The sequence below is a fragment of the Anser anser genome (assembly GCF_964211835.1).
Source record: "Anser anser genome assembly, chromosome: 8".
NCBI lineage: Eukaryota > Metazoa > Chordata > Aves > Anseriformes > Anatidae > Anser > Anser anser.
Window position 1 is genome coordinate 1,128,995 of NC_139728.1, and position 17,524 is coordinate 1,146,518.

Below are 17,524 nucleotides of genomic sequence, written 5' to 3' on the forward strand. Positions count from 1 at the left end.
ATACAAGACCAGTATCTCTGTCTGAGACCTTCTAGGCATTATCTAGCACAAGTCAGAGCATTAAACTTGTCAAATGTTCTTACATTCATGTTGGCGATATAGTGGATTAGCCTTCCTCAGCCACACAAGGGCAAGAAATAACGACAGAGGCCACACAAGCTCCACCAGAAGACGAAGCTGGAAAATCAAAAAGCAAAAATCCATTCAAACCAAATGCTAAAGATAAATTAAGTTCTTACACAAAGTGGATGACACTGTAACAATACAGAAAAACAGGATTAGATGCAATAGAGAAACAGAGGGATTTTATCCACACTTTTGCAATGTTGGGCTCATTAGCAGGCTAAAGTGCAACATACATACCTGAAGATAAAGACTTTTTCATAAACCTACATTCTTTTATATTTACTTTTGCCTCTTTTTGTCACAACTCATTTCAAATAATTAATTTTCTAATACAGGTAAAAATGTATACATTAAGATCAAACCTCTTACTGAATAACATGCAAGATTCCATCCAAGGCTGCTTTATTGCCCAGGTCTTTCAATACACTTAGTAGAGACATCAGCTGCTAGCCGTGACAGAAAATCAAGGGCACTACTTTACCACAGAGCAACATCCTGCCTGTTTTTTCAGTCTTTCCTCCACTCTCATGTTTCAGTTTTACTGCCTCTGTGTGTTTTGGCAGAGGTTTGAAACTACAGTCCTTTGATCTTGTGACACAGGCTTTGGGCTCTGAGGAGCAGCTTTTTTTTTTTTTTTTTTTTTTTTTTTGTGCCCAGCCACGTGGCACTTTTTTTCTCCTCCCTACAAGAGCCAGGACAGACTCTTTCCACAACCTGGGTTGTAGTACATGAACAGGAAAGCTCTCCCTGCCTCCTTTCTTTTACTCCTGCCTCCCACATCAGGCACCAAATACGTAACAGTAATGTGTACAGCAGCAGAGCCAAAGACACCATGGGTCACATGTGAATGTAATTTTTTCCCCCTTTTTCTTCAGATTGAGCCACGCAGGGTAAAAGATACTCCACAGAATAATTAAGAACAGTTTTTTGGAGCTGCCCTACTTTTTCCACTGTAATTCTGTTTACTGGCTTTAATGAAACACAGTTTAAGATTACGGCAAAAGGATACAAAGCTTTTCAACAGGCAATTGTTTCCTATTTCACACTTTGTTTCAAGGCTGGTTTGTTAAAAAAAAAAAAAAAGTCCCATCACCTAAGAAGTTATGCATGCCTCATTTTTAAAGCCAGACAAAATCTTGCTAGAAGCAAAGGGCAGATGACAAAATTATCGGAGTAGGAAACCTCCCACTGCACAGCTCTTCTCCTCCACAGCTGAGAATACAGTGTTACAGTTCCTTCTCAGCAGCTAAGGTGTCTACAGGGCAGACCATTAACACCCACCGCCAACAATTTAATAAGATGTTTGGGATAAGCATTATGTGTAAATGAACTCGAAGGGGTAAGAACTGGGGAAGACTCCTGAGTTGTCATTTTTGCTGCAGTTAACCTGGGTTATTGCTCAGATGTTGGGTCTTGCTCCATTCCCAGGAAATAAAAAGTCCTCAGGTTGAATTCAGTATTACTTTCTCTCTGATCTAACTAGTTTGGATGGGATTGAAGGCTAAAGTACACGTGAAGCTTTCATTCAGTGTGTTGTACAATGAGGACTGACCAAATGCTGTTAGGCCTCTGATATTTTCCTGTAGGCCTTTTCCCAAGGATACACAGGTATCTCAGAACATACTAGGAAGGATCAGAGAGCAGCCCATAAAACCACAGAACCATAAGATAAAGAGCCAAAAATCCCAGCAATGCACACAGAGAAATGTAATATCCACGTGGACTTGTAATGGACCAAGATCAGTGATAAGACCATATAAATCTGACAAGTCTAAATTGGCTGTGGATCATCTGTTAACTGTAAGGAAGTCTTTCCTCTTGTGAATTAGAGTAAATAATGAACTTAGGTAAAAGATTGGACATGCCTCCATTTGTGGTACTGCGTGATGGTTACCAAAATCCAAGTTGATTTTCCCCAAACATATTTTGTATCTGCTTTTGACGTTAGGGATTTTTGTTTTGGTTACCTTGTTTCTCTGTGTGAACAAATAAGCAGGTAAGTTTATATACTTAAAAATAAAATTATTTTTACTGGCTCAGTTTTAAAATTTGTTTTACCCTTCAGAGTAAATATTTCTCTGATGTGGATTAAATCACTGTGCTCAAAAGCTAGGAATGATCACCACAAAAAGGCACTCTTTGGCAACACCAGGAAACCCCAAGGCTAGCACTTTTGAAACTTCTAAAAGAAAAATATCAACAAGAAAAAAAGGGAATTCCTAAAACCCAAGCAAGAACTTTGGGTGAAATATCTGGAAATATTTGCAAATCAACAATATTTCATACACTGAAAATACTGAAGACACAGATCCATTTGCTAAAAAGTTTAAAAAAAAAGGCTTTCAATTCTCTCAGTATACATATTACACATTCCAAGATGGACTTGCTTACTTTTTCTTCCTTCCTTCCTTCCTCTTTCTTCCTTTCTCTCTCTCTCTCTCTCTTTCTTCCTTTCTCTCCTTCTTCCTTTCTTCTTATTCCCTGAACTTAAGAGCCAAACTATTACAGCTCCTTGGTAATCAGTAAATGCAGGCTAACTTTGTAAAGGGGTTCTTATATTTGGTGTAATTTAGGTCAAGCGTGGATCAGTGAATTTCATACTGTATTAAATCATTAATACAGTTGTATTAAAACAATGTTGTAAATATAAATATAAAGTTGTATAAAAAACAATGACAATGTTGTATGCATCAGCTCTTGCTGGCAATGCAAACTGTGGGGTAAAGTCTGCAGAGAAGTTATGAAAGAATGGACATTCAATTTGTCTATGGAAAAAATCAGGTAATTCTTTGATCCTGGAACTTTTAGCTTGAGTCATTCCTAACAACTAAGATCTCCAGGAGTTATGGAAGAGGACAAGACAGCTGGTGCATTTTTACACAATATCCCTTTTGTTATTTTCTACTAGCAAAAACCAAGCAAACAATCACATTAGCATGGACACAAAAGTGGGCTCTGTCTCAGCTCTGTCAGCAAAATAGCTGGAAATGTTGGAGGTACCTTCTGTCTGGTTTTGACCAAGTTCTAGTCAAAGCAACTCTGGTTCCAAGCAACTCTGGATACATTTATTACAACTTTCAAACAATGATGGCACAGAAAAAATCAGGACAGCATAGGCAAGCATTTCAACTTATCCCGATTCTGTTTGATCCTATTGATGTCTGTTATCAAGACAAAATCATCTGCATGACTGTTACAGCTTCACAGCTGCCTGACTGTAGCTCCTTATTATTTTTAGTTTGAAATGGTTGGTCTTTCTCTATATGAGCTCAAAGGGAACTTTCCATGAAAAATAGCTTGACAGAGGCAGTCGCAGTATATCATACGACCATGACCCTGTCTTAGGGTTTTGACCAAGAAAATTCGAAAAAAAAAGAAGAAAAAAAAAAGGTGAAATACAGTAGAAACTAATAGATAAATCTGCTCTAATCCATGACTAAGTGTCATAAGATCTAGAAGGATTGAAAGGATTTAAAATACTTCTCTGACTTTCACTTTATTTATCATGATATTCAAGCACATAAAAAAAAAAAATAATTGAGCTTTAGGTCCCTAATTGGATTCACTTCTAAAAGCAGTTGGGTGTAAGGAGCAAATCTAAAATTAGGAATCAAATTTCCCTGAGCCCACATTTTCCTGACAACAGATCTTCTTCTATGAATGTAACAAAATATTACTGCCCACAACTCTTCTCCTTGTATGCTGCAGTATTTGTAAAACAAACAAGGAAAACAATGCAACACTGTCTGCAAGAAACATCTTTGCAAACTGCACAAGACAATATCCCAGTCTCATTTGATTCTGTCAGGAATTTGTGATTTTTATATGTGGATAAATGTATCACCAGTCGTTTCATCCAGGGAACTGCATGGTCCAAAGCTAAAATCCAAAGACTAATATTTTACCTTCTGTCTTTTCCGAAGAATCCAGTTCTTCCAGAGTAGAAGTCTGATTTGTCTAAGGAAGTTCATTCTTCTGCACCAACCGTTCTAGCTAACCTGTGGCAAAGGATACATTGACATTTCTCAGCTGACAATTTAAGCAGATCTCAGACCAACAAAACTGTTTTCTGTTCTTATTTTAAGATTATGTTATTGTAGAGATTGGTTCCTGTCATTGTCTGCACTGTGTAATTTTTCACTTGATACACTATCACACATGAAAAATTGTGGTTTTCCTTTGTTTGGAGGCTATTTCCTGTGACACATTTTATCAGCAAAAAGCAAGAGAGAGGAAAAGCATTTCTTTCAAGTGAAAAAATGTCACTAAGATTGAATCCAGCTATTAACTTGGACTTGCAAGTAATGAAATGATGCAACAATTAACTGCTTTATCAGATTAAATCAGTGTTTTCAAAATAATTTTTTGTTTTCCAAGAAAACATGGATTTCCAAGTGGATATTACTTTACATAAAAAATACTTACAATAATGGCAGAATTAGTCTTTCCATTTAGACACTATAAATGTACATTGATAAGCACATCTTGGAATGGGTTTTGGAAAGGCAAATTAATTTTGCTGCCATTTAAAACAAAATAAAAAAGAAACAAAAAAAAACAACAGGATCTCAGATTTACAGGTTTTTAAATTCAGCGACTTGTAGGACACTTTACAGGGGATACAATAGAATTTAAGCCACTGTATGCTCTGCTTTCTAGATTCATGCCTCATTTTAACCACCGTGAATTTTTACCCTCAAAAAGAAAGAGAATTGGACACATAAGTCTAAACAGATACCTTCCACATACAGGGACCTATTCAAAAATAAAGGAAACAATTTGCTCCTGTATACACCTCCTACTTTATAGCTGCCTGATGGGATTAGAGAGTAGTTTCTTCATGACTGATTAGTAACTGGGAGTCAGTGGAAAGGAGATGTAAGTTAACAATTGGAAAGCACTTTCTGATTATAAGAATGATGAAGCAGATCTGTTTGTTGGATATTACCCAAATCTCTATCAAGAATTGCACAGGCAAAACTGCTCACAGATTAAGTGATTTGTTGAGTCTCTCTTGCCGCTGTTCATCTAGAATTTTGTTTGTAGAAAATCTATTAAGTGGAGGAAATCTTGTTTTGTTTTAAGAGGCAAGACTTGGAGAGCATGTAAGAATATATTGTCCTAACCTGTCAACACAGCATTAGTTGACACAAAAATCAGTAATAACTCTCTGACCATTTCAGAAAATCTTCTCAGGTGCACATTTTAAGATCTGAAAACAAATTCAGTCCTCAACAGGCAGCAGGAAGACAGCACTGGTTAGAGGGGCTGGCACCTGCTGGAAAATATTCCTAAAAAACATGCAGGTCTCTTCTGACACACTGAACATGGAAGAGATTGGGGCAGGGTATCTGAGACCAGGCTTAGCTAGAATTGTCTATGCTGCTTACTGGGGACCAAATAACAAGACATCAATTCTGCAGAAAAAAATCCATGCAAAGCTGATGATGACAAAACCTGCATCATTTCCCATATTTTGTAGGTTAAGAGTTTCATGTAATTCTCAGTGTTAGTCCGTCAACTGTAATAACTCAAGTTCTAGAACAACACAGGAAATGAGACCAGCTATAAAAAGCTATTGCTGTTGTAAAGTGTAAATGGATTAACATCTGATGGTTTGAAGACGTACACTTTTGGATTGCAACAGCTTCCCAGCTTGAGTGGATAAAATCTAAAGGGAACAAAATAAACCCACTGCTTTGAGTGACTGACCAATTCCACGCAACTGCGTTGAAAAGTGGTCCTTATGGTACAGAGAGCATTAAGATCCTAAACAGGCAGAATGACATGCAGCAGACAACAATTTTGTTCTGGGAGATCCAGCTTCACACTGATGGGATTTGAGGCCTATTTTGACCGTTTAACAGAGGGAACAAAATTGAAGTCTTACTTTGAGACCCAACACCTGAATACAGAAGAGTGAGAAAGAAAATCTGTATCAAGTTTCAGATTGACCATTTGATTCCTACATATACATGGGTGATAGAAAAGGCTGAAATTCAGACAGTAACATTCACTTTTTTTTCCCTCAGTAATTGAAAAGAAGCACATCTAGTTCTTCAGATGTTTACCCAATCCAGAGCACTTCTGAGCAATTAACTGTTGGAAGGGTTTAGATCCCATGAAAAAAAGAATAATAATACAATTGTCTGACCTTCAAGACAAGACAAGATTTTGGCAGTTTCACTACTGACAGCAGGTTCTGCAGCTGAACAGGCTGATGGCTCATAAGAACTTTCTCCCTTGGAAAGCCAAGTTTATATATATATTTAGTTGCAGGCAGCTCCAGCAGCAACCAGCTTGCTGTTGCCATTAGTGTGGCATGCCTGCAACCCCTTAAGGGTTTCCACTGAGGTTCTCTTCACAGAGCTGCTGACTACGAGCAGTCAGATGGCTTTCTGACACCCTTACATCACCCAGGGATCTCTAACCTGTTGGTGTTCCGAAGAATGAATCCTACAGCTGGAAAAATGGGAAAAGGCCAGTTCTGTTCTAGCTTCTCTCACCCTCCTCTATACCCCAGGTGGACACTCTGCAATCTTTCTGCAACAGCTGTGAAAGGAAATTCCAGCCTTCATGTCAAGGCCATAAAATATGTGCTCTGCCAGTGGTCTGGCCTCTCCTCTTCTTCCTCTTGGCTCATTACTGAACTATCCAATATGTTGTTTCTATCTCCCTGAGAGATTCCCTAGTAATACAGAGTCTGTCAGCTCATGTTCCCATATTGCTCACAATGTATGACATACCTGCACCACCCTGTAACTTTCACTATTGTTGTTAGCAAGTAAAAATTGCAAGGTCATGAATGGGGTTAGGACTGCCAGATAAAATGGCTGTTAACATTTGCCCTAGAAAATTTAGCTACTTTTCTGAGACTTGGCATTTAAGTAGTAAACAAGACAGAACTAATAACCTTGGAAAGAAAAAGGGACACAAGTAAGGTTATCCAGATTGTCCTTCTACATTAAACCTTGCTAGTTAGGGCTGTTGAGAGCGATCGGGAGAGAGATTCCTTATAAGAGAAGTAACTCCTTAATGATAGACAACCTAATTAACATGTAAAAATTGCAAAGGAATCAGTGAAAGAAAGAAAACAGTGATTACTAGACTGATTGCCAAGGTTAAGATTCTGCTAAATAAATCAGAATATAAAAACATTTTTCTTTTTATTCTAAACCAAGATATTTAAATTATAGCATTAATACTTGAGGTGCAGACAACATATAAAACATGAAGAAAGATTCTATTTTGCTCTGCAGACATATTTTAGAAACATTTCTAATTTTACTGCATATTTATATTTCCCCAGACTGCCTTGTTTATTAAACCTTAATTAGGAGCTAAGTGGAAAGAAGCTTGCTTTCCTAAATGGAACACTTTCACAATTATGACTGTTGTCTTTGTCTTAAGTCTGTTAAGACTAATTGTCTTAACCTTATACAGCTTAGAAACCTAAATTAGACAGGTAAACATGGAACAGAAGTGTAGGAAAAAAGAACTAAAATAGTGCAATCAGAAGACAGTGGTGAGATAAACCTCAGATTCTGTGGCAGGACAGAATAAATAAGCAGTAACTCATTTTCAGTCCTGAAATATCCTTCCCTATCTAGGCATTACTCAACAGACTAACATAGAACTGTATCGTCAAGATTCAAGCTCTACTAATTTAAGTAGAGCAAAACAGTGCAATTTAATTACTGAGTAGGTCCATGCTAAAAATAGTACCTAGCAACAATGCGTCGAGAACTCCACGTGGGCTCTGGAGGTACGTGAACTTCTGAAGTGATTAGTCATGCTGTAGATCTACCTTCATTCTTAAAGGCAGCAGCATCCAGATCGCAAGATCAGCCGTGGCTTGAGACAACTACAGTTAGGAACACCACAGGCACTAGAAGAAATTCAGTTACCAAAAAAGTTAAGTTTATTAACACAGATATTAAACCCCCTCCTAAAAGCAGAAAACAACAACAAAAACAAAAAACCCCGCCACATTAAGAACTGTTCATTCAGCTTTTCAAAAGAAGCTAATGCAAATCAAGTTTGTTAATATTTAGAATGGCATGCATTTGCTGCCTGAAGATAACAAGCTCAAAGGATGTGACTTATATCCATGGCATACATAAATCTCTGGATTGTTAATTTTCCTTTTGCAGGAACTGATTTCCCCTTCCGGGGGCTGAGTGTAAGGGTCAACAAAAATAACTTGGTTCCATCAGCAGCATACTGCTGAAGCGTGGGAAGACTATTACAAATTCCCAAACCACAGGAAAATAAAAAATGGCACTTCTTCTGTGTTTTCTTCCTTTTTTCCTAGCTGTTAGTACGATAACATAGAAAAATGATTTGCTGCATACATTCAGAAAAAAATTATATGTATTATTGACAGAAGACAAGTGAAACAATTAGTTACATCAATCATTACCACTAGTTTTACTACACAATGTAACAAAGCTAAATACTGATTTTAAATCAGTAGAAATAAATTAACTTTTATATTTAAAAAAACTAATTTCTCAAAGTTCAATCCTATCTTACTACCTTCAGGACGACATCAGAAAGAAACAAGCAAACAAGCAAGGCATAAAAATATCTTTAAAAAATAAAGTCATAAAAAGGGGCTTTTTCTTCATTTTTTTTCTAGCTTTTGCCCTTCAACGGGGAAATATAGTGACAGCTTTTAAAACCTTGACATTCTAGTATTACAGCTGGAACTACAAAAAGCCGTTAGAAATTAAGTTAAGCATTTATTTCTCACCTGACAGTAAATGAGGCAGAAGACAGTAGTAGACCAAATCAGATGCCTCTGTATTTTACTTCATGTTAGGTAACAGGGAGGCCTAAAAATGAGTTAAACAAATCCACATCATGTGGAGTAGGTTTCATATTTTGACTGGCTGCCAACAATGAACAATAGCTCTTCCCTGACTTAATCCTGGAGGTTCAGTAAAGCATTCTTTCTCCAGATTGTAAATAGCAGTTAGCAAAGGGTACTCTAACCCTGTTTATACTGTACCCATTATACCTTATTAATAAAAGCTATCAAGAAATTCTCTTAACTGTGTATTTCTTCAGGTATTGTACTTCTATTTTATCAATTTAATCAATACCTTCACTATGTTCCCGCTTCTGCTGAGGACCCTGAGCCCCTGAGCTCCAAGGGTACTGACATATCGGACTACTTCATTACCAGGTTAAGAACAATGCAGTGTGTTAATTAATTCTTAGATTGTTTAATCTAAGCACTGACCTTAGTAACTTTATAAGCAGATTCCTTCAACTCTATGTCTGCTGCTATGGTCTTAGAGAAGACACAAGCCTTTCCCACTACTTCAACACTTAGTTCATAGGAATTTCAACACTTCCTCTAAGCTCCATTTGTTTTATGAAGGTGGCACAAGTATTTTTCTCTATAAGAGACAATGTTCTAGAGACTGGGAATTTCTTCTGGGCTGTCTAGACAAATCAAACCTGCAGTAACTGGAGAAAAATATTTTTTTACCCAGTTCATTTTCACACTTGACTATGACAAAATGAATGTTTTTGCTGTTGCTGCCACACTTCCCTTGTGAAACGCATTGGAAATTTGTTCTTCTAGTGTCTGCGTGTGCAAAAATAGCCAGGTAAGGTAGTTCAGTACATTTCTTCATGGATCATCACTCTAAAGGAACAGAGAGAGTGAGACACAGAAGTAACCATTTCATAACACCACTATAGGAGAAAGAAGTCCGTTCTTCTCATCCAAGGCTTCTTCAATGTTAGGTTTTCTAGAACTTCTAAAATGTCAGCAAGCTGCAAGCTCCCACAGAAACACAGTAAGCTGAATATAGCCTGGCTGTATGTGTTCTAGTTCTCACCTCCAGAGATGCGTTCAGAGAACTTTTCAGCAAGCTTTGTCCTTCAACTAATATTTACTATATCCAGTTACATATTAGGATTAAATGACTCACTGCACATCTCCAAGATAAATTATCCCCAAGTAGTACCTGTTAAAGGTCAGACACAGAAGCAAAAAAGCACTGAACGAACACTAAGGGTTTGGTTTGTTTTTCAACTGATTTTTCATCTTTAAGGGTTTCAATAGACGACAATGCAGCAAAGACTCCCACCAGCGTTTCTGTCAGGCAGTGGCTCTGTATGAGCATTATCATAACGTCCCTCACTGCCTCACTGGGGCTGTTCTTCCAAGTAGGAGTTGAGCACTACTCCAACCTTCATTATTTAAAAAACAATGAAAAAGGTTGTGGCAGCATTTGTCCATTTCTTTCTCCCTCGTAGGGCTCTTGGGAGACCTTTGGGAATCCTCCACAGAAATCTGCTTCACTGAATTTGATAATCTATAAGTTTACATCAGACCACACTGCAGCTCTGAAAGCACAGCACAGCACTTAGCACCCTGCTTCCTTACCATGACTATCTCAGGACATTCAAGCTGCTGCACAGATTTGTTGCCTAAACCAACGACTTCAAGATGGCTTTCTTCAGGAAGAATTACGTGGCAATCTCATCGTTTACACGTGGCCTTGGTCTAATTTCTGTTGGCTGCGTTCATATCATGGCCCTGCTGCAATCTTAACAAAGAAACAAAGGGCTTTATGAACCTGCAGAAGGAAGTCCACTCTGACTAATGGCACTGCAAAACAGAGACACTAGTGCTGCTAGTAAGCTGCAGCTTGTGCTTAAGCACTGCTACTATGTCTGAGGCAATCAGACAATTTCTTTTATTCAGCAAACAAACATTTTAGCCTTGAGATGAACTCAAGTTATTTTAAGAAAATTGCTATTTTGTTGCTGCCTGCATGGTATGCAGAGACAGCTCTAACAGATTAAACTAATCTCCCCTAATTAGATTTTTACATCACAAGGATAATGATGCGGTATGTTTCTCTTCTACGTTTAGCTACGTTAGCTAGAAAGCTAACACAATTAAATGCTAACACAATTAAATGCTAACACAATTTTGCTGAGGCAAACCAAAGGAGTGTGTGTGTAAACATACCTTACAGACAAGCAGATACACTGATGTGTGCACATCGAGAAAACTATGATGCACAGAGTCAGGATGGGATTTTCTGAGTTAAGGTAATTTTTGTATCCAGTTATTCTAAACTCCTGTGGAAAACCCAAGTGGAAGGTTTTTCATGTTTTTCCTGCTGGGTTTTAGAAGCCTCTATGAATCAGATAAGGCATGACCTGAAGGACAAGAACATGCAGTTGGGGTCAAATGGTACTTCTTGGAAATGGCAGCTAGTGAAAGAATTAAAGAAAAGAGAGAAAAAAGAGAACTGAGTTGTGCCACTTGAAAAGACCACAAAGAAATCAGTGCACAGAAACTAGTGAAAACTGTACAATTCATAACATTACTGATGTAACGATTTGAGGGGTGCACTGGCAAGAAATCAGAGAGTAAGAAAAACCCTAGAAAAACTTTTTTTGAAAGGTGCATGCTCCTAAGAATCAAAGGTAAACAGAATCAGACAGATTCCTCCACATTTCAAAACAGGCAAATGTGGCACCTTAAACAGATCCTGTGACACGTAGAGTCAGTGGAGGGCTAATGACCCCTATCTACACAGGACACGCAGTGATTAAACAATTGCAAAGCATACCAAAGTACAAACTCGGAAAGAGTGTTTTCTAGTCTAGCATAATTTGGTTTACTTCACTTAGAAACTTCTGCCAACCAGGAGCACAAGGGCTTTTTCCTAGCATTCACCCTTCTCTAACATTTTACATTTTGGGAGATTTAGGATGCCTTTTTCTTCTATTTGTGAGCGAAAATACTTTTCAAGATCCCACACATCTGTATTTGAAGCCAAACTCTCCTTCCTCTACAAAGAAGAATGGGCATGCGGATAGAAACTCTTGTTCTGAAGCCTCCTGCTATGTAATTTATTTACATGTTGACATGCTTATATAAAATAGCATTATTTCTAAATATCACAGAACCACCCCTACAGCTTTGCTAGTGGAAAGCCAAAATGATTTGCCCCATTTTCCAAGCACAGTAAGTTTGTGTACTTTAACAAGCGTGATGACCTTATAAAAGTAAATCTGTAGAGTGAAAGAGTGAGTGCTGAGGGCTCAGCACCCAGACACGGTGTCTCAGTTGCTTCAGGTATCTCCAGTCTGGCCCCACAGACCACACATTACCAACTGAAGCACATCAGGTACACTGCTGAAGCACATCTCAGATTAATCTCATCCAAAACCAGTCAGGCTTGTGTGCTGAGATCACAGAGTAATATGTAGAGGAGTCACTTAAAAAGTACAAACATGATCTGAGCTAGATTACCAATGTTACCATACACACACTGACAGCATTCACACAGCATTTTGTGCTGGCTTTCAGATGACCTCAGTTAGGCCTTTACTACACTACAGGAGCTAAAGAATTCATGGATTTGCAAGCAAAACAAGGACTTAAGGAGAAGCAATAAAATACTGGAAAACTTACCACAAAAGCTTACCTCATGCGTGAGCACTGCTGTGCTATGGGAAAGAGAAAGATTTCTGAAGGAAACGTTCAGCTTGGCTGCAGAGAAACACGTATCTTAGATGCAAAATAACACTGCTCAATGGTAAGGAGATTGTTTTAATCCTGCGCTTGATGCAGAACAGCTCAATCTGCAACTTTAAGACCTCCTGAATAAAAAACCTCCCTTATATTCGGTTTGAACAGGACAGGCACAACTGGTATATGGACCAGGAAGCTGATATTCCTTTAAGATTTTCCCTCCGATCTGAACAAACCGTGCATTTGAAAAGATGGTGTCAGAAGGGTAGTTCTGGTAGCATTAGGGGCCCTGCTAAACAAACAGCTGTCATGACTAATTAGGTCAGGGAATTATGGAAGTCAGTACTCTGCCAAAGCTTTAAGAGGGATGAGGCAGTGCATTACAACTTCAGAAAACCTAATTACCAAGCTGACACAGAAAGGTTTCCTCCCCGGAGGGCAAGCCGCAGGGGGCTCGCACTTTGCGTGACCCAGAGTCCTGTCACCTGAGGGAGGTGGGTGGGATTGCAGCAATTCGGCTGCGGTAAAGCAACTCCAAACGCAAGACCTGGAGAAATTTGCATCAGAATAGAAACAAACAATAGGGCCCATTCGTAACATTTCCAGTCAAAAAGAAAACCAGCGCCTTTCCCGTCAGCCTTACGGCCCTGCTACCCCCGGAGCCGTGCTGGGGGCCCGCCCCGCCACGTCCCTCACGCCTCCGGCCCGCTGAGGCGTTTCTCCCCGCGGGCGGGAAGGCCCCGCTGCGCCACCCCCAGCAGAAGGGCTTGAAACCGAGATACAGCGGCTTACGAGGAATTTAGAAATACTTTTTAAAAGAGATCGCTGCCTCCGGCCCCCTGTGACCGGTCGGGGCCGGGCAGGGCGGCCCCCCGGCTGAAGGACAGCGGGGTCGCTGCTCGGCGCCTCACCTCACGCAAACGCCTTGTTTTCAGAAGTGCGGTAGCTGCTGCACTCGTACCACACAAAACACGCCTACGAGGTTACCAAGCACATGTAGCAGTTAGCCCCGATACTTTGAGACACGCAGTTTGAAAGGGATAAACCATTCAAATAACCATAAAAATAACCTGCTATAGCATTATAGCATCTGCGTCTTGCAACGCTGCCCTCACTCGTGCTCAGCCCAACCTTCCGGGAGCCTGCCTACAGAAAGTGTCCAAAGAGCTGAAGCACACTAGAAACAGCAGAAGCGTTTCACACTAGCCCGACATACATGGATGGCATGTAAAAAACATGATGGTAACTTGGCCAGTAGCAGCTAAAGTTACACCTTGGTTGAGAAACAGGTCTATTTGTTCCCACAGACCAGTGCACACACTGATTCTCCATCTCAGCAGCCTGCACAGGGGAGTGCTGGAGGCCCTCCATTCACCTGACAACCACTAACTAAAAGTATCAAAACTTTTATTAGAATTTAATCCATTACCATATTCAGTACTGGACATACGCTAAAGTATTTAAAAATATAGTGAGGCAATAGATTTAACTGAAGTTCAAAAATGAACTTGCCATCATGCAGTCCTAATCCATACAGATATCACCTTTTCACAACTGTGCTATAATGTTCTGCTACCGTGCCTCTAGATTTCATTAATGCTATGTCTGCTCACAAAGCAAATTTTTTCCCTCCTCCACTCTCAAAATGGAAGAAACTCCCTTCTACTTCAAGAAGCCATAGTGCTCCTCTAATTTTATTATACAGCTTGAAATGTCAGTCTGGCCAGAAGGAGTTGTCTGGCTGGCATCCTCAGGCTTCACGAGGCAGCACCCTAAGAAAATGGCTCATGCCATGACCAGAATTGACTAGTGGTAGCATGGCCTTTGGCAAGTATGTGGGCTGTGCCTCTGTGCTAAGATGACAAGGAAATTGAAGCTCTGTATTGTGAGTTTATCATCTTTTGTTCTGGAAACTAAAATCAGATTATGTCCACTGAAAGCAACGTGGGATTTACTTGGGCATTTTGGGAGGAAGGACTAAGGGAATGGAGTAGAAAAGTTCAGTATGTTTAACGCTGTAAAACAGAAAATTGTTTCTTTGCTCTTCCTATCCTTAGAGTCCTTTTAGTTATTTTTAGAAAGTACTATGCTAACTGTGCTCTATAGCATTTTAGAAAGGGTCAAATTAACTGTAACCTGATTAAGGAAAGTGTAACCATCCCCCCAAAGACAGATGCAGAAAAGTATTATACTATTGCAAAGGCCAATGTCTGTATTTTAATAAGTTAGAAGATATAGAAGCCACAGAGTCACTGAATGTTAACAAGTTAATATATTTTAAAGCAAATATAACAGTGTACACATAAAAACCATTTAATACAAAGTGAAAACCATTAGATACACTTACTACTGCAGATTTTTGGTTATTTTCAAGCTCTTTCACTGAAACTTGGAAACCGTGCTCTTCATTTCAGTTACACCAGGTTAAATGGCAAAACTGATCTATAGCAAGCAAATCGTTGCCTTTTCATTCCACTGGGAAAGACAGCACCACTGCAACTGAGTCTCTCCAGAAGGGCACCCATATGAAACTGACTGTGCACATTTGTCCCACTCACTAACATATACAAGAAATTAGATGTGGTTTGATTGCTGCTTCTGAATAGCAAAGCTCAGTAAGTGCATCTTTGCTGTACAAAAAACATTAAAGTGACACACAGAAAACTGGCAACAGATAACCATATCTGCCTAAATATACACATATGATACATAATGATTGGCCATGCTGGCCAGTAAGTAAGTCTCTTCAGGAGCAAAGTAATTGCACAGATTATAAAACTGAACAAATGCTTCTACAGAGCAAATTACAAGCTTTGGTTTATGCTTAGACAGTAAACAAACCCTTCCATTTTTATTAGCATCATCTATTATGAAAAATGGGTCATCTCGTTGTTACATGTGATAGTCAGTTCTCTATGATTAAGTACTTCATTCCATACAATGAAATGAAGCTCTGTGTCTTATCCAATGAGCCCATTAGCTGTATCTAGATTGGGAATGCAATAAATCCTTATGAAAATCCACTGAATTACAAAAAAGTTCGACTTATTTCCTTCACAATTCCCCACCCCTCCCCCCCATTTTTAAAATGCTGCATATATAAAAATAACTTCAATATGGCACAGAAGTGAGATTCTCAAGGGAAAGCAAAGGGTAAATGGGCAAAGGGAAGTATCCCCTGGCAAGATCAACAAACTGCATACAGTTCATGAGGAGCTTGTACCCTATACAAAATGAGCTTCCCTGTGTTCCAACTCTTGGATTCTTTTTGGTCTCAGTCTCTGATAAGCAGGCTTCAGATCTGTAGGGTGAGCATCCTCTGAGCTAGTTTTTTGACCATCTGTGTTTTGTCCAGGATCACCTGATGGAGGCACAGAGCTCCTAGCTAGTTTCACAGTATTATCCTGGTGAAGCACCGAGCTAGCACTGGTTGGTACACAAGCTTTTGCGGTAGAACTCTCTTCACTTTGTTTTGATTTGTTAGAGGGTGGTTTATAAAATGTCCCTGGGGGTGGCTGCAATGTTCTTGGTGCTCTGAAGGTAGCAACAGGCTTGGCATCAGGACCATTCCCTTCTGCTGCTGTCCTTCCTGACCTTACAGAAAGAGAGTATGGCTTAACATGAAGAACGGTGGTAGCAGAATTGTTACCCATGCTGCATGATGAAGATAAGGCACCCACAGTTCCACTCTCAAGTGCTCGGTTCTCCTGGGGCACATTAGTCACAATCATCGCTGTCCTTGCTGTGATATCATACTGTTTATATTGCTTGTCCCAAGTTTTTCGCAGCATCTGGGTGTCACAACAAGAAAGTCTGCAACAGGTACTAACAGCAGGGAGTGCCTTTACCTCTGAAACTTCTTCAATAGTAGGGCTCTTGCCAAGATTCTCCGGACTTACTGCTCCTGCATTTTTTGTATTTCTTTCATTCAAAACACATGGAGGAAGTATTCTGTCTACGGGTAAGCTCACAGGGCGAATAGCTAGTTTTGTCCTTGGAACCCGCAATGGAACTTTGTTAATTTGACGATTAGGTTTTGCAGGAAGTAAGTTAATTTTACAGCCATCTTCACCTGGAGAAACAAATGAATCATTGTCTTTTTCTGAAGCTAGACTCACAGCATCACCTAGAAACACATAAATAGATGTTAGTCAAGTCAGCAAGACTTTAACAAACAGAATACAATCTTCATTAATGACTCCTTCACAGCTGGTATTGTAATAGGATAACAGCTTTTAGGTATAACTTTCCACATAGCTACGAGCAACCTACTAAAACCAAATATTATTTCAATAACAGTAAAACAGATATTGTACAGATGTGACTAAGGAGAAAGCAGACAAAGAGACAGTGCATTACTTTTTTTTTGCTAGTGCTCTCCCATTTCCTGGATAATTTTCCATTTTTAAGATTTTAACACATTTCAGAATGTTGTACTCTACGTACAGAACATCACCAAACTGGTAACAGCAGCTCAAAATCATTACAATTAAGAGATTGTGTATAGTTACACCTGAATAAAGTGTAGGAAATCATGCCTACGTTAAAATGAACCACTGTAGTAGCACATGCAAACAGGAGAACAAAAATCTTATATAAGATTTATAGCTAGGATAGGCAAACCTGTCTCTTTTGGAGCAGAAATATTAATGTCCAAAATGCTTGCAGCTGTTGATTCCACCAGAGAGCTACTCTTTCCAGAGCCTTCTTGTTTACCACCAAGAGGTAATGATGCACGTTCTGGGAGAAAACAATGATCAAAATATGTTAATCACTGGATATTGCTTCAGAGCATCATAGTAGATTGCAGAAATCCACAGCCACAATGTTTTTTTTACCTTTTTTTTTTTTTTTACTAAAGAAGTCACTCACCATTGTGTTGTC

General features: G+C 39.2%; 2 protein-coding genes across 23 annotated transcripts in view; both read right to left on the reverse strand.

The window, feature by feature from the left end:
- ABCA4 (ATP binding cassette subfamily A member 4) overlaps positions 1–14,761 on the reverse strand; it is an 83,011-nt gene extending 68,250 nt beyond the window's left edge. For 8 of the 17 annotated variants that reach the window (XM_083847384.1, XM_083847385.1, XM_083847383.1 and 5 more), the window contains exons 1-5: positions 11,123–14,761; positions 8,882–10,694; positions 7,852–8,014; positions 4,032–4,124; positions 84–177 (exon numbers count right to left, since the gene is read on the reverse strand). In XM_083847384.1, coding sequence (XP_083703510.1) covers positions 84–177; positions 4,032–4,097 — 160 coding nt within the window. In that variant the 5' untranslated portion in view covers positions 4,098–4,124; positions 7,852–8,014; positions 8,882–10,694; positions 11,123–14,761. Of the gene's footprint in view, positions 1–83; positions 178–488; positions 2,747–4,031; positions 4,125–7,851; positions 8,015–8,881; positions 10,695–11,122 lie in introns of those variants that run through there. The other 9 variants (XM_083847393.1, XM_083847382.1, XM_083847398.1 and 6 more) reach the window with 9 other exon arrangements.
- Positions 14,762–14,893: 132 nt separating this feature from the next.
- Positions 14,894–17,524, reverse strand: part of ARHGAP29 (Rho GTPase activating protein 29) — a 59,524-nt gene continuing 56,893 nt past the window's right edge. For all 6 annotated transcript variants that reach the window (XM_083847413.1, XM_083847415.1, XM_083847414.1 and 3 more), the window contains 2 exons: positions 17,264–17,380; positions 14,894–16,766 (listed from right to left, as the gene is read on the reverse strand). In XM_083847413.1, the coding sequence (XP_083703539.1) occupies positions 15,865–16,766; positions 17,264–17,380 (1,019 nt within the window). In that variant the 3' untranslated portion in view covers positions 14,894–15,864. The remainder of the gene's footprint in view (positions 16,767–17,263; positions 17,381–17,524) is intronic.